The sequence below is a fragment of the Cyprinus carpio genome, chromosome A12 (assembly GCF_018340385.1).
Source record: "Cyprinus carpio isolate SPL01 chromosome A12, ASM1834038v1, whole genome shotgun sequence".
Taxonomy (NCBI): Eukaryota; Metazoa; Chordata; class Actinopteri; order Cypriniformes; family Cyprinidae; genus Cyprinus; species Cyprinus carpio.
This window is the reverse complement of record NC_056583.1, coordinates 25,089,726-25,107,225: the sequence shown is the minus strand read 5'-3', so window position 1 is coordinate 25,107,225 and position 17,500 is coordinate 25,089,726. Positions and strand designations below refer to the sequence as shown.

At 39.0% G+C, this 17,500-nt stretch overlaps 1 protein-coding gene across 1 annotated transcript in view; it reads right to left on the bottom strand.

Moving 5' to 3' along the window:
• The window catches only part of ryr2a (ryanodine receptor 2a (cardiac)), a 94,168-nt gene that overhangs the window by 9,434 nt on the left and 67,234 nt on the right, over positions 1 to 17,500 (bottom strand). Inside the window, 23 exon segments of the mRNA XM_042768151.1 lie at positions 418 to 1,724; positions 1,793 to 1,874; positions 1,964 to 2,068; positions 2,743 to 2,871; positions 2,953 to 3,041; positions 3,659 to 3,739; positions 7,083 to 7,100; positions 9,113 to 9,186; positions 9,268 to 9,344; positions 10,414 to 10,493; positions 10,568 to 10,667; positions 11,146 to 11,196; positions 11,283 to 11,334; positions 11,431 to 11,537; positions 12,193 to 12,289; positions 12,363 to 12,475; positions 12,776 to 12,910; positions 14,564 to 14,623; positions 14,699 to 14,869; positions 15,314 to 15,406; positions 15,954 to 16,044; positions 16,116 to 16,277; positions 16,315 to 16,354. Coding sequence (XP_042624085.1) covers positions 418 to 1,724; positions 1,793 to 1,874; positions 1,964 to 2,068; positions 2,743 to 2,871; positions 2,953 to 3,041; positions 3,659 to 3,739; positions 7,083 to 7,100; positions 9,113 to 9,186; positions 9,268 to 9,344; positions 10,414 to 10,493; positions 10,568 to 10,667; positions 11,146 to 11,196; positions 11,283 to 11,334; positions 11,431 to 11,537; positions 12,193 to 12,289; positions 12,363 to 12,475; positions 12,776 to 12,910; positions 14,564 to 14,623; positions 14,699 to 14,869; positions 15,314 to 15,406; positions 15,954 to 16,044; positions 16,116 to 16,277; positions 16,315 to 16,354 — 3,314 coding nt within the window.

Here is a 17,500-nt window from a genome sequence, read left to right as displayed (position 1 = left end):
TTCGTCATGAGAAGACTGAGTTACACTTTCATTCAAGCAGAATATGTCAACAGAGATCGCTAAACTCCAGCTTATGTGTTTGTTGATGTTTTCAGATCATCAGTGTAAGAGAAAGTTCGTGCGAATGGTTGCCAGGTTGGGAATATAAATTAAAAAAGGGCAGAAAAGGGGGGATTTAACTCTTGACATCTGGCAACTGCAAGCATGACAACTCTTGGAAGTCTAATTTTTTTTTTGTTGTTGAAGAAAATATACAAATTCTTGGCTTTATTTATTTATTATCTCTTTTCGTGATATTGCATGTTGGTATAGTCACAGTTAGAGTTTAACAATGTCAGTGTGGTCTTGTCTCGGTCAAGGAAGAAAAAAGTCATCAGTGAATATTTTTCACCCTAATGTTCATAAACAAAGCGTTACCTGGTGTCTCCTGCGGAGCTCTGGCGAGGGTGTAGGCGGAGGAGGGATGGGTGTGTTGAGCAGATCCGTGAGGCTAGCGTTCGGATTGTGAGGCATCAGTTTGTACTGCCCTCCTTCTCTCTTCAGATCCAGACCGAATATATCTGACAGGAGGTCGGTGTCGTCCGCGGCCACCGTCAGATCGGCCAGGTCTTCCTCGGGGGAGGTTTTGTCCGCGGGTTTCTTCTCGCTCTCCTCCGTCTCTCCTCTCACCTCGTCTTGAGTCGGATCAGGCATGTTAGCCAGGAGCTCCGACACCTTCATGGTCTTGGCGTCCTCCACCAGACTGCCTCCGAGAAAGCTGTTGTAAACGATCCGGAAGAATCCTCGAGCGACGCTGAAGGCGAAGTGCAGGAGTCCCAGCAGGACGCTCCAGTAGAAGGACACTAGTGTGGTCACCATGTCCTTCACCGTCATCTTCTTGGCTCTCTTCAGCTGCTTCTTCAGGCTCTTCATAGACAGCACCTTCATTAAGAGCATCACGTTGTATCGTAAGGCAAACAGAGCCGTTCTTACGGTGGTGACGGAGAAGAAGCCCATCTCAGGACTCTTCTCCTCGGGCTTCTCTCTCTCGCTGTCCTCTTTGCTGGCCGAGCGCTCGCCGGCGTCCGACATCTGCGCCGCCAGCTGCATCTCGAAGATGGTGTCTTCACAGAAGTTAACAAAGAGCTCCATCTTCTCCTTCTCGCCGCCTTCGTTGACCACGTCGAAGATGAACTGGCGTTTGGACTCTTTGACCTGCGGCTTCTCCCACTGGGTGCGACTGGACTCGCTGATCTCGAAGTAGACGCGCTCGATCCGTTTAGCGCTGCCCATGATCTCGATGCGGCCCAGGTAGGGCTGGAAGTAGTTCAGCACGCTCTCGGCCAGCTCCAGGAAGGTCTGGAGGCGCGAGTCGTGGGGCATGTGCTCCGAGAGGTTGGTTAGAAGGACAGCTACGTTGAAGCCGATGTCCTTCGCCGGCTCGTGGAAGCGTTCGACGAACTCTTCATAATCCAAGAGCTCGTTTTCGTCGGTTTCGGCGCAGGAGAGCAGGAACTCGGTCTCGGATTGCGTGTAATGTTTGTGGCTCTCCATGGCCTTGTGGAAGTCCCTCTTGGAGATGACGCCTTTGCCGTCGGGGTCGTACTCTTTGAAGGCGTCTGACGACGTCAGATCTTTCAGTTTGAGGAACATGTCGAAGAACTTCAGAATCATCTCCACGTTGTTCGAGGACTCCACCAACATGTCCACCATCTGCTTTCCAATGGTGCCGTTCACAACATTTCCTAAAACCAAGGGAAAGATGAGCGTTTCATGAGCATTACTAGTCAATCGATCCACTAAGAGAACTCACCTTCCAGCATGGACAACAGCATCACGACCATATCCTTCTGAAGATCCATGAGCTCCTTCAGCAGCTCGATTTGGCTTGAATCCTGCAGCAGCAAAACATCACATAACTCCTTCATTCATGTGTATTTGCAGAAGCTTTGCTGTGCTTATTGAACATCACTGTAGATGTTACCTGAGACAGCTTCATCTGCATATGTGCGAAAACGTGCAGGAAACCAACAACTGCGTCCCACAGACGGCTGTGAGCCAGACTCTGCTGGTTCCCCGTACACGGGCCCTAAACCCACACAAACACAGGATCACTGAGAGTAACGATTCAGGGCCAAAATGTCCATTTATTAATTCAGAAAAGTGTAACAGTTTAATAACAATAATAGAATGAAAACTATTTAATTTTTTTCTTCTGGATTCAACACAAATTTTAAGACAAAAATGGTGATAAACAAATGAATTTTTGATTCATAACTTAACCCTTTTTCAAATCAAATAAAACTATAGCAATTCCTTTATAACAAAACAATGCATTTTTATTTTTTAAATAAAAAAATAAAGCATGTTCAACAGACGTTTACAGTGAAAACATGAAGAAAATATTATAAATGATAATCGTGTAATAATTGTATTATTATACACTAATAATAATAATAATTATTATTATACAATTACTATACAGTAATAATACAATAATTGTATTGTTATTATTCCCGTGTAGTTTCATTATTATTAATTAGTACATGTTACTAATATATTTCTGCTACTGAACTTGAAATACTAAGACAAAATTTGTCAAACTGCATTGATATTCTGCGTTGTGCAGTAAATGATATTTTAATGACTGGATGCCTCAGTTTTCCCGATAGTGTAACTCATAAACTCTAGAGATCCTCGGAGCTGTGATGACTTCCTCACGAGACGAACTGCCCTGAAGCGCAGCAGAGCGACGGATCGCACCTGAATGTACTCCGTGAGCGTGTTGAAGACTTGTTTGGCTACATTGATCGCTTTGGAGAAGTTGCGCTGGCCTTGTTCATCGATGACCTCTTTCCCGGAGTAGTACCAGTAGAAATCACTGATGGACTCCTGCGGACACGCAGAGCACACGTGTGTCAGATGTGTGTTACGAGAGCGTGATCCTGACGTGTTGGCGGAGCGATCGCTCACCTGGACTCTGAGCAGGTAATCCACGGTGGAGATGATGATGTTGACCGTCGTGTTGTTCCCCGTCTGTGTTCTCAGGTAGTTCTGGAAGTCTGATGCAGGACACACAGTTTCTGTCACTATCAAGAGCTACATCATGCATTAAAGACAGAACTGAAGGTCACCAAGTCAATGGACATTTGCTTTCTAATGTCACTATTGTCACTAGCAGGTGTGTAACGTCTAGCATTCACGATCAAATCAAATCTTCCTCTATTTTTACTCAGAAATACATGAGATTATAAAACTATAATGTTTCTCAGTTGACTATATTCAACAGTATGATCTGAAGCACACTACACTTATCTAACATACTTCACAGTACCAGGGTTTTTAACTTAAAACCATAAAATCATTACTTGAAATAAAACACATTAACTGAAATAAATACGTTGAAATCAATAAAATGTATCTTTTAAAACGTATTTTATTTCAGTTAGTTGCTAAGACAACATTCCTCATTTTCAAATTATTTTAACTAATCAAAATAACTTCAACTAGAAGTTAAATAAATAAATAATAATAAAAAACACCCCTACCTAAAATTAAATTGAACACAGGAAGTATAAAAATAAAAACTACTTCCACATATGAACTGAAAGCCGTGCACTGGTGTCTCAGAGATGCTGGAGTGACACCGCTGGAGCGCTAATGATGCGGCGAGACTCACCGGAGTTGTGTCCCTCACAGAGCAGCTGCAGGAAGCGGAAGAGGTCACAGGTGAATTCGTCGTCTTGCATGACCTTCTCACCTGCGCAGCAGCAGAGTCGGACTCAGAACACAGCGACTGTAAATGAGCTGGTCCTCAGACGCCTGCTGTCAGACTCCATCAGCACCGAGCACTGACACCAGCACCAGGCCTAGTGCTGAAATACACTGCTCTGACATACCAGACCAGGTGCCAATATCATTTATTTGTGCTTGACACGAGGTGTTTTATTATTATTGTATTGTGGATTTATTTGTCTTTTGATTCTGTACAGCGCTTTGGAACAACACTGTGTTCTATTTAAATGTGCTTTAAAAAATTAACTGAAACGGAATTGAATTAAAAGCTAATACAACATTCAGAGATGTAAAAATGCATTGATTTAAGAATCAAAATGTAACGCATCAAATCTGAAAATTAATCATTAATTCTGGTATTGCTTTATTGGTGTTGATATTAGTTGACAATTCACTAACAATACACAATATACTTTTTACAGCATATATTATTAATCTTTGCTAATACTTTGTAACAAAAATACAACTATTTATGTTAGTTCACAGTTTGTGATTTTAAAAATGTATTAATTAATGCTGAAATTAATAATAAGTAGAATAAATGCAGTAGAAGTAGTTCATTGTTAGTTAACAAATGGGATCTAATTATAATGCGTTACCAGAAATGATTATTAAATATCTTATTTGACGCATTTAATAAAGTTAAAAAAAGCCTTCTCGTATTACATTGAGGACTGAAGATTAGATAAAGAAAACGAATGCTATAAACTTTGTTGTAATAACAGTATATTATGTTTATATTGTGCAGCATGTTTGGGAAATATTCTGGGACACACATCGACTGATAGTTGTTCATTTCTACATTGTGCATGAAATGAGCCGCCCATCATCCATCAAGCAACAGAGCGCTGTCTGATAATGTTCAGCTGTGGCTTCGGCCTGAGAGATCTGACAGAGACGTCTGGAGACACACCGAGGAACATGACGGAAAGTGTCACAGGGTTTGAGCTCTCAGCTAAACACAATGATCAAAACCTCCAGGAAATCACACAGACATGTTCCTCTCACAAGCCGACCTGAAAGTGCTTGACCTTGCTTTAGTTTAGAGTATCTGAGGGATTCTGGTCCTCCCTACATAGACAGCATGTTAGGATGCACAGGCATCATTGTGGTTCATTAAAGCCATGTTCATGTGTTCCTCAACAGAGAAGGCAATCTCTACGACGGGTGAAAAATTGAGAGAAATGACCGTTAATATATAAACCCCATTTCCAGAAAAGTTGGGATATTTTACAAAATGCAATGGAAACTATAATCTTTGATTTAATTCTCACCAAAGATTTCCAATGTGTTCATTGACCAACTTAACTGCATTTTGTGAATACAAACTAATTTAGATTTTTTTGGATTCGGAGAACTTAAAATGCACCTAAAAATTGTACAAAGCTAAGGTAAGCTAATACGAACTGTAAGTTTAATACTATTCTTAGCTATTCCACAACAAGCAGGTGAAGCGGTAAGAGTTGCTGTCTATGTAGAGCACACTAAATCATTTCTAAAAACCCGTTCCAGCTTTGGAAGAGAGATGAAAGAAACAGTCCTGACCTGTTTCAGACGGAGGACAAACACACTTTCAGCTGAGCTTCTGTACGACGATCAACACATTATTACAATTCACTTTAATGGAGCATGCAATCACCAAATTACACAGCTGCTATGCATTTACTACACATTGTGATAAGAATATACATGTAAATCCACAATCATAGATATGACAGATATCTGTGGTTTGGTTAGACTTCCTCTGGTCCATCATTAAAACGTCAAACTGAACTGATGACGCATGATCAAACCAGTCAACAGAAATACAGATGGATGACAGGAGAGAACACACAACACTGATCTGCAGAAGAACACAACCAAACACTCGGAAAACAACATGTAGGACACGAAACAGCCTGACCATCAACAAAAAGAAGAAGAGGAGTGGAGGAAACAGCAGGAACGACAGCATACGACAACGACTGAACAGCTCAGACCAATCAGAGCGGAGGAGGAAGAGGAAGAGGAAGAGGAAGAGGAAGAGGAAGAGACTGGGGAGACTGCTGCTGAGAGACCATCATCATCATCATCATCATCCTCTCAGAGCAGCTCGGCCACAACAAACCACAGAGACACACGCTCCTAACCAAACACCCAGCCGCTGCGCCTCTGACAGGAAGAGGAGAGGAGGAGCAGGAAGGGGAGGAGCTTACAGACTAGACACGCCCACTGCTTTTGGAGACTGCAACAGTAAACGGGTGTTTCTGCAACTACTGTCACTCTCTCACCCGTCTTATTAACTAAAAACTCTTTCACAAAAACCTTTCCTCATTATTACTTAATATAAATGCCTTCTATGTGTAGATTTCAATCATTTTACCCTCAGCCCAGACCTGGACGTTCTAAAATAAAATAAAAAATAATTAATTATTTGTAAAAATATTACTCCAAAACAAGAAAAAATACTCTAAAAGAGAGTACTCTAAAATAATAAAAAGTTTTACTCTAAAGAATAATCATATTACTCTGTTATAACAATAAACATATTCTAAAATGAAAAATATTTCTCTACAGTAATAAATATATTCTTCTAAATTAATGATAAGCATACCTCTGAAATGATTAAAAATACTTAAAAAAACTATTTCAATAATATTGAATAAAATATTTAATAATATTACTGTAAAAAATGAAAGAATACTCCTCTAAAATAATAAATAAAAAAAATAAAATATTACTCTGAAATTTTGAAAGAATATTTCTATAATATTGTATATAAACATTTCTTGTGTGATTATCTATATTTACTGTATGTCAGTATAAATAACAGTGTCCAAATACTATTTTATTTTACTAAGGAAACAAAAATTCTAGCTACTAGTTAAATTAGAGTTAAAAAAAATTCTACAAATATTTAAAATGTAATTTCCACCACGGAATGAATGATTCTCCAGTGATCCTGTCTCCGTGTTTGAATAAAGTTTAATTTCTCAGTGTCCATAGTTGAAGAAACACCCTTAAATATGAACTTACTTCGCACGGCAACACTGCTGTTTCCTGTTATCGGTGAATATCGGTTAAAATATCGGTCAAAAGGATTATATCGGCCTCTCGAATCAAAACAGCATCCCTGTTCTTACAACTAGAACGACAGAAACTGTGCAAATCCTGAGAGGAGAGCGGAGACGGCGCGTGATTGGCTGCTGCTCTAGAGGGGGCGGGGCATGTGACGGGAAACGCAGGGCAGAGGGAAGGTGTTGGGCTCAGGGCCTGAACAGCGCTCACACACAGCTGAACCACAGCAAAATGGCAGAAGGCATAATTACCACGCTCATGAGTGATGACTGATAAAGGGGAAGACGGTACGGAAAAAAAGAAAAAAAGGAAAGAAAAAAGTGAGAGGTCATACAGGTCACAAGGTCAGTCGCTGTTGATCGGGAAATGCAGACTTGGATTCAATCAGCACCATTCTGAACAATCAGACGCACACATTTCATCTGTCCACACCGATCACAGCCAATCAGAGCACAAATGCTGTTTAACCAATCAGATCTCACGCTGGGACAGAACCCGAAACTGTGATCAACATCGTGCCGCTTCTGGTCTGAACGAGTGACCAGACGAGTCTGACTTCAGCAGAAATGATGCTGACTGAATCCAAACCTGAGTGAATAAAGAGCAGAACTGTTTAGAGAGGGATTCATGACAAAACAAGTCCAAATTCAGAGAGAAAGAAATAATCAGGAAGAAGGTTAAAGGAATAGTGCAGACGAACATGAACCTCCTGTCATCGTTTACTCAGCGTCACGTCCGCTCAAACCTCCTCAGTGGAGACGCTTCACACAATGTTCACGCTGCTCTTTCACAATCAGAGTCAGTGCTGACAGTTTCTCACACAGAGCATCATGAGACCTGGAATATAGTGCAAAACTGTATTTATGAGGAGTTTTTGTTCTTTCTGGAGCCTGACAGACGTGGACACTAAGAGCTGCAAGAACTTATAAAATATAAACTCTATCCATCTAAAACATTACTCTATAATAATAGAAAATATTACTCTATCAAAAAAATATTACTCTTAAATATATCAATTAACATCTAAACAAAGTGAAATAGACATTTACTGTGTGAAAATATTTTTTATATTATATATTTTTTATTAAAATATTTTTTATATATATATATATATATATTATATATATATATATATATTATATATATATATATATATATATATATATATATATATATTTATAAATATGTTATATTTATATTTTTTTGTCATTTACAATCAAGCTTTAATTTTACCAAGTTTTAATAGCTTTATTATTTAATTTTATTTAGGATGTTTCGGTTAACATTTATTTTATTTCAAGTAAAAAAAAAATGTTTTTTTTATTTTTATATTTTTCATTTTAGTTAACTATACTAACCCTGTTATAAAAAATTTCCAAACTGTCTCAGTCAGTATCTACTCAGTATTTATCTTTCAATACATAAATATGAAGATATATTTACTTATAAAGCACTTTTAACAATTATTTAAATCTTTTAAAACTATTTAAATATTTATCCATTGGTTTCAGAAAAATGCACAGGCTTATATCACTTGTTAGGTGGGGCCGGCTCATTTAATTCTAAAAATAAATTAAAATGAATGAATGTTGATCTGAGATGCTGATTTTGTGTTCCACTGAAGGAAGAAACTCACGCAGGTTTGGAGCGACGTGACGAAGGGGGAAATGATGACCGAGTGTTCATTTTTGGGTGAACTAGTCCTTTAAAGTCATGTTACAACACAGCAAACATAAAGAAACCTGAAAAAGAACATAAAACCCATGCTGCATCTCTGAGACTCAAATGAAATGAGCTTTGAAAATAAGTTCAGTTCACTTAAAATGGCAAAGCATCACTTCTCAAAGACAGACTTGATAAAGACAGAGAGAGACAGCACATGTTAGGGAAGGGTTAGTGTCTCACGCACACTTCTGAGTGCTCTTCTCTCTCATTGCACCCTAAAATCATCTGAGTATTGTGTCTGAAAGTGTCTGAAGACCGTATCAAGCATTCATCATCATCATCACACACTCAAACGTACACAAATGTAAAGAAAAAGGAGAAAATAATTCAATCTGACAAAGACATCTTCAGAATGGTTTCTGGGATACGTGCCATGAGCGCTCAACACAAAAGTAGCATTACTGTAGCTTTAAATCAATAACTCAACTCAGTTAAGACAGAAATGGCATGATAAATCAAGTGGAATGAAGATGATGATTAAATGACCCGCTCTATCACATGACAGAGTTACACAGATCTAATCATAGTTATTGATTATAAATCATACAAATCATACCTGATCCTTCCTCCGTCACCATCCCGAGACCTTCAGCTTTATTCTGCCTCTCGAAGGCGTTGAGATCCAGAACACTGCAGCACAAACACCATTCACTGTAATCACTATAAACACACACACACAGTCATGTGACGCTCAGCAGGAAGTGGATTTACCTGCACGACTGCATCAGCCCCGCCAGACTCTGGAAGAAGCCCACGTCCCGTTTGTCCTTCAGGTAGTCCAGCATCTTCTGCAGGGGGACGACAAACACACAAACGTGTCAAAGCGCAGCACAGAACCATGGGGGTCCAATCCACATACTATTGGGGTGAAATTCAGTTTGTATTTTTCTGTAGTTTCTTGATTTTTTTTTTGTATTTTTGTTTTCTTTTTTTTTTTTTTATTGCATGTATGTTATCTAGTCATGTGACGTGGATCAGCTACAACAGATAATCATGCTAGTGCTGCTTTAATACACATTTCTCACTTTTACTCGATAGTGATATGGACTCTTAAATCTCACGATGCTGTTTTCTGTTGATGCGTTGTGACTTTTGACATGAAACAAAGTCTCAGCTTTCAAACTGTGACGTTTTCATTCTGAAATTCAATCATTAAATGCTGTTTGTGATTCAGATCAGAGCATCTCTTCCTCTTTACTAATAGTCACATCAGAAACAACTTACTGAGATCCGTCATGAATCATGTAATCGATCAATCAGTGTTTCAACAGCAGAAAGATGTCAATAAATCAGCTTGTGATCAGTAACGTCACAGTTAATGACCTTAAACTTCAAAAAATAACATTTTTATTAACCTATGCACTATATTATATATTCATTATTTTTACTAAACCAGATGTCTTCATGTTTTAATAAATCTATCATAAATAATACATTTTATTACGGCCACTATTTAAATGTTTATATAAGCAAAAAAATAAATAAATCTCTAATTCAACATATTGCTCTATTCTTTTTCTATTCTGTTTTCTTTTTAACACTTGTATATCATTGCTCTCTTGTTGATTGCTTCTATTGTCCTCATCTGTAAGTCACTTTGGATGAAAGCATCTGCTCAATGACTGACTGTAAATGTAAAGTAGAAACATAATTCTGTCCACCATTTAAATGTTTGTACAACTCAGTGTTTATTTATGTGGTGACTACTAAATAAATATTCATTAATTGATTATTTAATAACATTTCGGTTTCAGTTTTCAGCCAAATGCATCTTGTTGGTCTCGGCCCTGAATTTCGCTAAACTGATAAACTAAGCAAACTAAACTAAACGTGAGGATGTAGCTGTGTGTGGGTCACCTGCTGGACGGTTGAGTTTCCTCCGTTGAGTATAGCGATGCCCAGCTTCAGCGTGGAGGCCACCATCGGCCCCATCTCTCCTGCACAGACACACTCTCATCAGTCCACGATCACCACAAACCTGCAGCAGCTCAGCGTCTCAGAGATTACTGACCTTTGCTGGCGCTGATGGTCTGCAGCACCATCTCAGCCGCGCCGCGGTCGTGCAGTCGGGCCTGTTGATACAGCAGCTTCTGCTTCTCCATCTCCTTCTCCTGCAGGACAGACGGAAGAGCGTCGTAACACCGCTCCAGTGAACGTCTCACCACTCACCAGTGCGCCAAAACACAAGGTCACTGACAGAATCCAAGATTCTTATAATGTGCTTGAGAACTGAAGTTCAAAGCAATTCAAGCGTGCATGTGCAAAACCAATTCAGATGAAATCTATATTGGAAACCCAACCAGATTAAACCAGCCTAAGGTGGTCTGCAGATCTTGAACCTGACAAGTGCTCAAAATACCTCTAAAACCAGCAGAAACCAGACCAGCAGCAGGTTAAGACCAGCAGACCACCGTAAAGGTGTTTTTCTGAGCAGTGAGTTCAAACGTTCAGAGCTGAGATCTACTTGAGGTCGGGACACATGAGACGGACAAACGTCTGAGATGCTTTACGATCGTCAAAGCTGCAAAGAAAATCAAACTCAAAGTGTGCGAATGCATCTAAGAGCATCCGTCCCGTCCGGTCACCCACCTCGAAACTCTTGACCTCCTCTTCATCCTCCTCCTCTTCATCATGACAGCTCTGTGAGAGTTCATACACACAGCACAGGATCAATCTGAGCGTCTCCCACAGACGAGCTCATAATGTCAAAAGAAAAGAAGTCTTACCTTAGCCATGATATCAGCGTAAGCCATGTAGAGATGGTCCTCCTCGAGTTTACTACAACAACAACAACATTAGATCAGGGACAGAATGACATCGATGTGATCTAAGAATATATATATATATACTAACTGAAGGCTGAAGGACACCCACCATTTCTCGGTCAGCGCGGTTCTGCTGAACAGTTGTATGAGCTGGTGTAACGGGTCGATGTGTTTGGTCATCTCGTCCTCCTCCGACGGCTCCTCTCCACCCGGTTTCTAAAACACCAAACACGACCCTCAAACACACTAAACACATGCCAACTACCAACACCAGAAGAAATTCAGTCCAAACCACCATCAATATCAAATGTGAGAAAACAGAATCTTTTGTGCAATGGAAAGCTCAAAGCCAATAAAGAACCTTTATTTTTAAGAGTATAGAGCACCTTTATTATTACTATTAACAGACTCAACAGGAGTGAAAAGACTTCGGAATGAAATTTTGATTGAAAATGGTGGTGAAGATCTTGAATAATCTGATTAACAGAACATTTTAGCCATGTACACTTTTGGATCTGCCTACTTTCTAAATTTGGATAAAAATAAATAAATAACGCACATGTAAATCAACATTCGATTCAGATTACTAAAGTTTGGGTTCATATAAACAGAACTTTCAGAACCTCAGTTGCAAAAATCAGTTCATGTAAACATACAGACTGCTCGATCAAAACACGCCTTTCATGCAGAACAAACATCCAAGAACTCAAGGATTCAGAATTTAGATTCTGCTTCAAGGTGTCACTTAAACATCTTTTGTTCAAGAACTACAGCATGTAATTTTGCACATTATGCAGCGATATCATCTGAAAGTTCCTGCTCTGCATATCACATGACGTCTGAATGGATGTTGTGTGTAATAAATACGTACGGCCAAATCCTCAATCAGCTTGTCCTCAAAATAATGCTCTTCTGTCTCGATCCAGGACTTCTCATAACCCTGGAGGAACAGGTTCACGGCTCTGTGCCTGAGAATCAGAGAAAGAGAATCAGGAATCATGGAGATGCTCATCAGAGATGCAGGAGACGGGAGATCTTCACCTGGGCAGGTTGTAAAGCGGCGCCATCCTGAAGCAGGCCACGACGGCTCTCTTCCTCTGTTTGGACAGCAGCTTGTGCCACACGGCCTTCTTACTGCGCTGAGGATGTTCAACCTGCTCAGACACACACTTCATCTGTGACACGCACTATACAACAAATCTCATCTGCTTCATTGCTCGCAAAACGTAACTATATTGCAGTAAGATATGAAGATACTAGGTTCCAATTTTCTGTAAAGTTGCTGTAAAAATTGTTTCTACACCATTTTTTTTAAAGTGCATGAGCTCATTAACATATACCCCGCCCACATTTACCCTGATCCCTCAGCAAATCATATGAGAGCTCATTTGCATATGAAAGTCTAGAATACGACTGACGTTAAAGTCAAACTGCTTTACTAGAGTATCATTCACCTGATCGAGGTGGAAGAGCACGTGTGCGATGTTCAGCACTCTGTCGACGGTCTTCTCGGGGTCAGACGTGTTCTCGCTGCGGTTGGGCATGTCTTTATACAGCGCCATCTGCCAGCGGATCGCAGGATCCTCCAGCTGCACACACACACACACACACACAGAGATGAAGCTGCAGCACGCGTGTGCCGTGTGGGACACTGAATGATAACATGCACAGGGTTAGCAGTGAGGAGCATGCGTGTTTAATCACAAATGTAAGGGTTCTGCAGGTTTACAGTCACTGTGCTGCTCATACTCACGTGACCTCAAACTACCAATGCTTATTAAACATCAATGACTTTGAACCATTTTGTGCTGTCAGTGTGAGCGGATCTTCACAGGACTTGTGTTTGTGAGGATCATAAAGCTCTTCTCTCACTCTTACCAGTTTATTGCATGCAAACATGTTTCTGCTGCTGATGCGGGCGTCTCTGTGCGGCTCGATCTGCTTTACATGTTTAGAGGTGAAGTCTACAGACGAGGCCTTCTTCAGGAGGGACAGGGTGGTCCGCGCGGGACGCTGGGTGATGTCCAGGGTGGCGGAGCGTTTGTGCAGCAGTGTGCGTTTGTGAAGCTGGATTTCTGGACCCGCGGCTTTAGACTGACGACTCTTCATCCACTTTAAGATGATGATGAGTCTCTGGACCAGCTTTTTGAAATGTAAAGCGCGGTACTGATGCATGCAGACATGCAGACGCACACATGAGGGATGAGACGGAGATGAGGTTACACACATGCAAGAGATCAAGGGTCAATGACGTGAGGATGTCCGGGACCAGAAAGGAAAAATCTTGTTTTTATCTTGGTTTTTATTTTATTTTAAAATGTTGGTTTTATACTTTTAAATAAAATATCAAAATGTATTTTAATTCAGAAACTAATAAAATGTTCATCAAAGAAGATCACAGATCAGTATCCAATTTGTTTAATGATGTATAAATATTTAATATAAATATGTATTTAAGCAGATGAATAATTTCAAGAATTTAATAAATATATTTAGATACTTAAATTTAGATACAGATAAAGATGTATTTTTAAAATTGCATCCATTTCAAATTTTTGTCAAATGCAATTTTTTTAATTGTAAACATTATAGTCCAGTCACCTTTATTTCTACAGCGCTTTATTAAAAACAGATTGTGTCTAAGCAGCTTCACACTGTCAAACAGGAAAATAGTGTATATAGAGGACAATAAAGAGGACAATAGTAATCAGTCAATTATAAATTATATATCAAATTTATATAAATTATGACATTATTATAATCATTTGATTTTACTAGAAAATGTGCTTAATTGACAATAAAATATGGAAGTGCAATTAATGCTTTTTATCTTTTTATTTTTTTTATTTATAATTTGATTATTTAAGTGTAATTTATGGCATTTTTATTATTGAATTTTTTTTTTTGTAATGTAATTGTTATATTTAATGATGTGTAAATATTAAATTTAAATATAATTTATTTAGATATTTTAATTAGTTTTTATTTATAATTTTTTTTTTATAAAGTAATTTCCTTTTTTTTAATGGTTTGTCAATTGCCAATAATATAATTTGGAAATGCAATCAATGTTTATTTTATTTTATATATATATATATAAATTGACAGATCTGGACACAAAACGAGTGTCACATCATTGACCCTTAAACGGTTTCTGATCACTGGTGCTGCTGTGTTTCTCTGCAGTGATCAGAAGCGCAGGACTGGGGGGGTGTGATGAAGAGCAGACGAGCGCAGCTCACCTTTCCCTGCAGGTGGAGGTTGTTCCGTATGGTCTCTCGCACCTCGTCCTCAGTGTCTTTCTGCAGAACAGGTTCAGCTTCATCACAAACGGCTCTCAGACGTCACTAAAGCAGAAGTGTGTGTTCATGCGGTACCTGTGTGAAGCGGCTCTTGGCGAGTCCGATCAGCTCCTGGTCTCCCGGCGCGCAGATGTTCAGTCCCACAGGAAGTAAGCGCTTGAGAGCGGCGACGATCAGCGACGTCTGGAGGGAGTATCGGTCACCGCGCTTCTTCATCTTCTTCCTCTCCTGATCCGACACGGCTCCCTTTTTGCACATAGTACAATCATAAAGCCAAAATGTTCTTTAATCTACCTTATGTTTCCATGAATACAACATAATCATTGAATAATAAGGTATAAATCAATATATCAAAATATAACAATCACAGCATCAGTGTACCAGAGTACAGTAGTTGATATAAGATCTTACAGTGTCTAATACGGTCATATAACGTCAGATGTTTGCTCAGTGTACCATCACACCGATGGAAAGTGCACAAGTTAAACGTCAGTGAGTAAGTGTGTGTGTGTGTGTGTGTGTGTGTGTGTGAGTGAGTGTGTGAGTGTGTGGGTGTGTGTGTGTGTGTGTGTGTGTGGGTGTTTGTGTGTGAGTGTGAGTGTGAGTGTGTGTGTGTGAGTGTGTGTGTGTGTGTGTGTGTGTGTGTGTGTGTGTGTGTGTGTGTGAGTGTGTGTGTTGGTGATGCCGTACCTTGGACATCTTGGATTTGGTATCAGTTATGAGGAAGGACATGTTGTTGATTTCATTCTGAACCACGAAGTTCTGCTCTTCTCTTTTAAAGTTCTGTTGAGGAACAAACGCAAAATGCATCAAATGTTTTTGACTGTTGACTGAACCAAAGGATTCACTAAAGACTTCAGACGCTCTGAACACCTCAATATATAACTTCACTCGTGTTTACAGATGATGATCTGCTTTAATATCCTATATTTGAGTTTTATATTTGATATTTGAATTGGATGATATGTTACATTACACATTTGAAGTGTCTGAATGTCATTGTTTAGATACAATACATCAGATCAAGAGTCATTTATTGTGAATAAAGATGCACAAACACACTTTAGAATCAGAACATTTGCCTGACAGGAGTTTGTATGTTTGAGATGCTGAATCAACAGATGTAGTGTTGAAGATGAAGAAAGTTAGTGTTGTGTGAGAATGAAGCAGATTCTGTGTGAATCTGAGCAGAACTGACTGCACACATCCACTAAAAACCACCAAAACTCCAGCTGATTCAGACACACTGAGACTTCAGACATCATGATGAAAAGTGATGCTAGCGGAGAGAAAAGATGGGCTGCTGTGTGTGTGTGTGTGTTTGGCTCACGTGTGATTTGGCCCAGAATATAAAGACTTCGGCCACCATACGGAATAACTCCTCCGCCTCAGTGTTCGGCTCCTTCAGCCACTTTGCTCTGGAAGACAAACAGCAGTGACTGATGCGGCTTGATTTCATTCCGAACGCAGCGAAGTTCTGCGCTCTTCTCTTTTGTAGTCGACGAAGCGTATGAGCAGCGGGTAGAAGGGGTGCGGGTATAGGTCTAGGACGGTGAAGTGGTCTAGTATGGGTGGGTAGGTCTCGGACATCTCGCCCCGGCCCTCCGCCTTCATGTCGACGAAGCGTATGAGCAGCGGGTATGAGGAGCTCAGACTCGGACATCTCGCCCCGGCCCTCCGCCTTCATGTGCTGCTGGTAGTGGGGTTTAGTGATGATGGGCTGAGAAAACACTGAGACACAGAGAGATGCTCTGAGCAACACACTTCACAAAATATCATTTATACTGTGTGAAAAAAAATGAGTGATAATTTAAATTGTCATTTTACTAAAGCAAAAGTTTAAAAATATATATAGTACAGACCATAAGTTTGGAAACATTACTATTTTTAATGTTTTTGAAAGAGTCTCTTCTGCTCATCAAGCCTGCATTTATTTGATCTGAAAAACACTAATATTGTGAAATATTATTGAGTCTCTTCTGCTCATCACTGTATTTGAATCTTTAAAAAAATAATTTATTCCTGCACAAAGCTGAATTTTCACCATTCAAAACTCCAGCTGATTCAGTGTCACACTGTAACTTCCAGACATCAAATGATCATTTAGAAATCATTCTAATATGCTGATTTATTATGAGAATGTTGGAACAGTGGCTGTCTAATATATTTGATGAATAAAAGGTTAAAAAGAACTCACGTGTATTTGGCCCAGAATATAAAGAATTCTAATAACCATATTCTAATAATATCCTTTTCTTACTGTTCACTTTTCATCATTTTGCACATCCTTGCTGAATAACAGTATTGATTTGATTTAAAAAAGCGAGGGAAAAAAAAAATGACTGACCCCAAATTACTGACCAGTAGTGTATATTGTTATTACAAAATATTTATATTTTAAAAACGTAGCTTCTTTTTTTTTTTTTTTTTTTTATTCATCAACTCGTCCTAAAAAAGTAGCACATGTTCTGAAAAAATATATTAAGCAGCAGAACTGTTTCCGCCTTGATAATGAATGCTCATATTAGAATGATTCCTAAAGCATCATGTGATCGCCGCCTTCTTCTTCAGCTTTGCATCACAGCAATAAATGATAATTCAGCAGCTATAATAAATTTTAAAACAATTATTTTAAGTTGTAATAATACTGAGACAATATTACTGCTCTTTTCAACATTTTTGATCAAATATCATGCAGGCTTGTGATGAGCAGAAGAAACTTCTTTCAAAAACATTAAAAATAGTAATGTTTCCAAACTTTTGGTCTGTACTGTATATCAGAAAATTTTAATTATTAATATCAAAATATATTACTATATAAATACTGTAATTATAATTAAACAGATAATTTATAAAAAAAGTAATTATTCTCTGAAT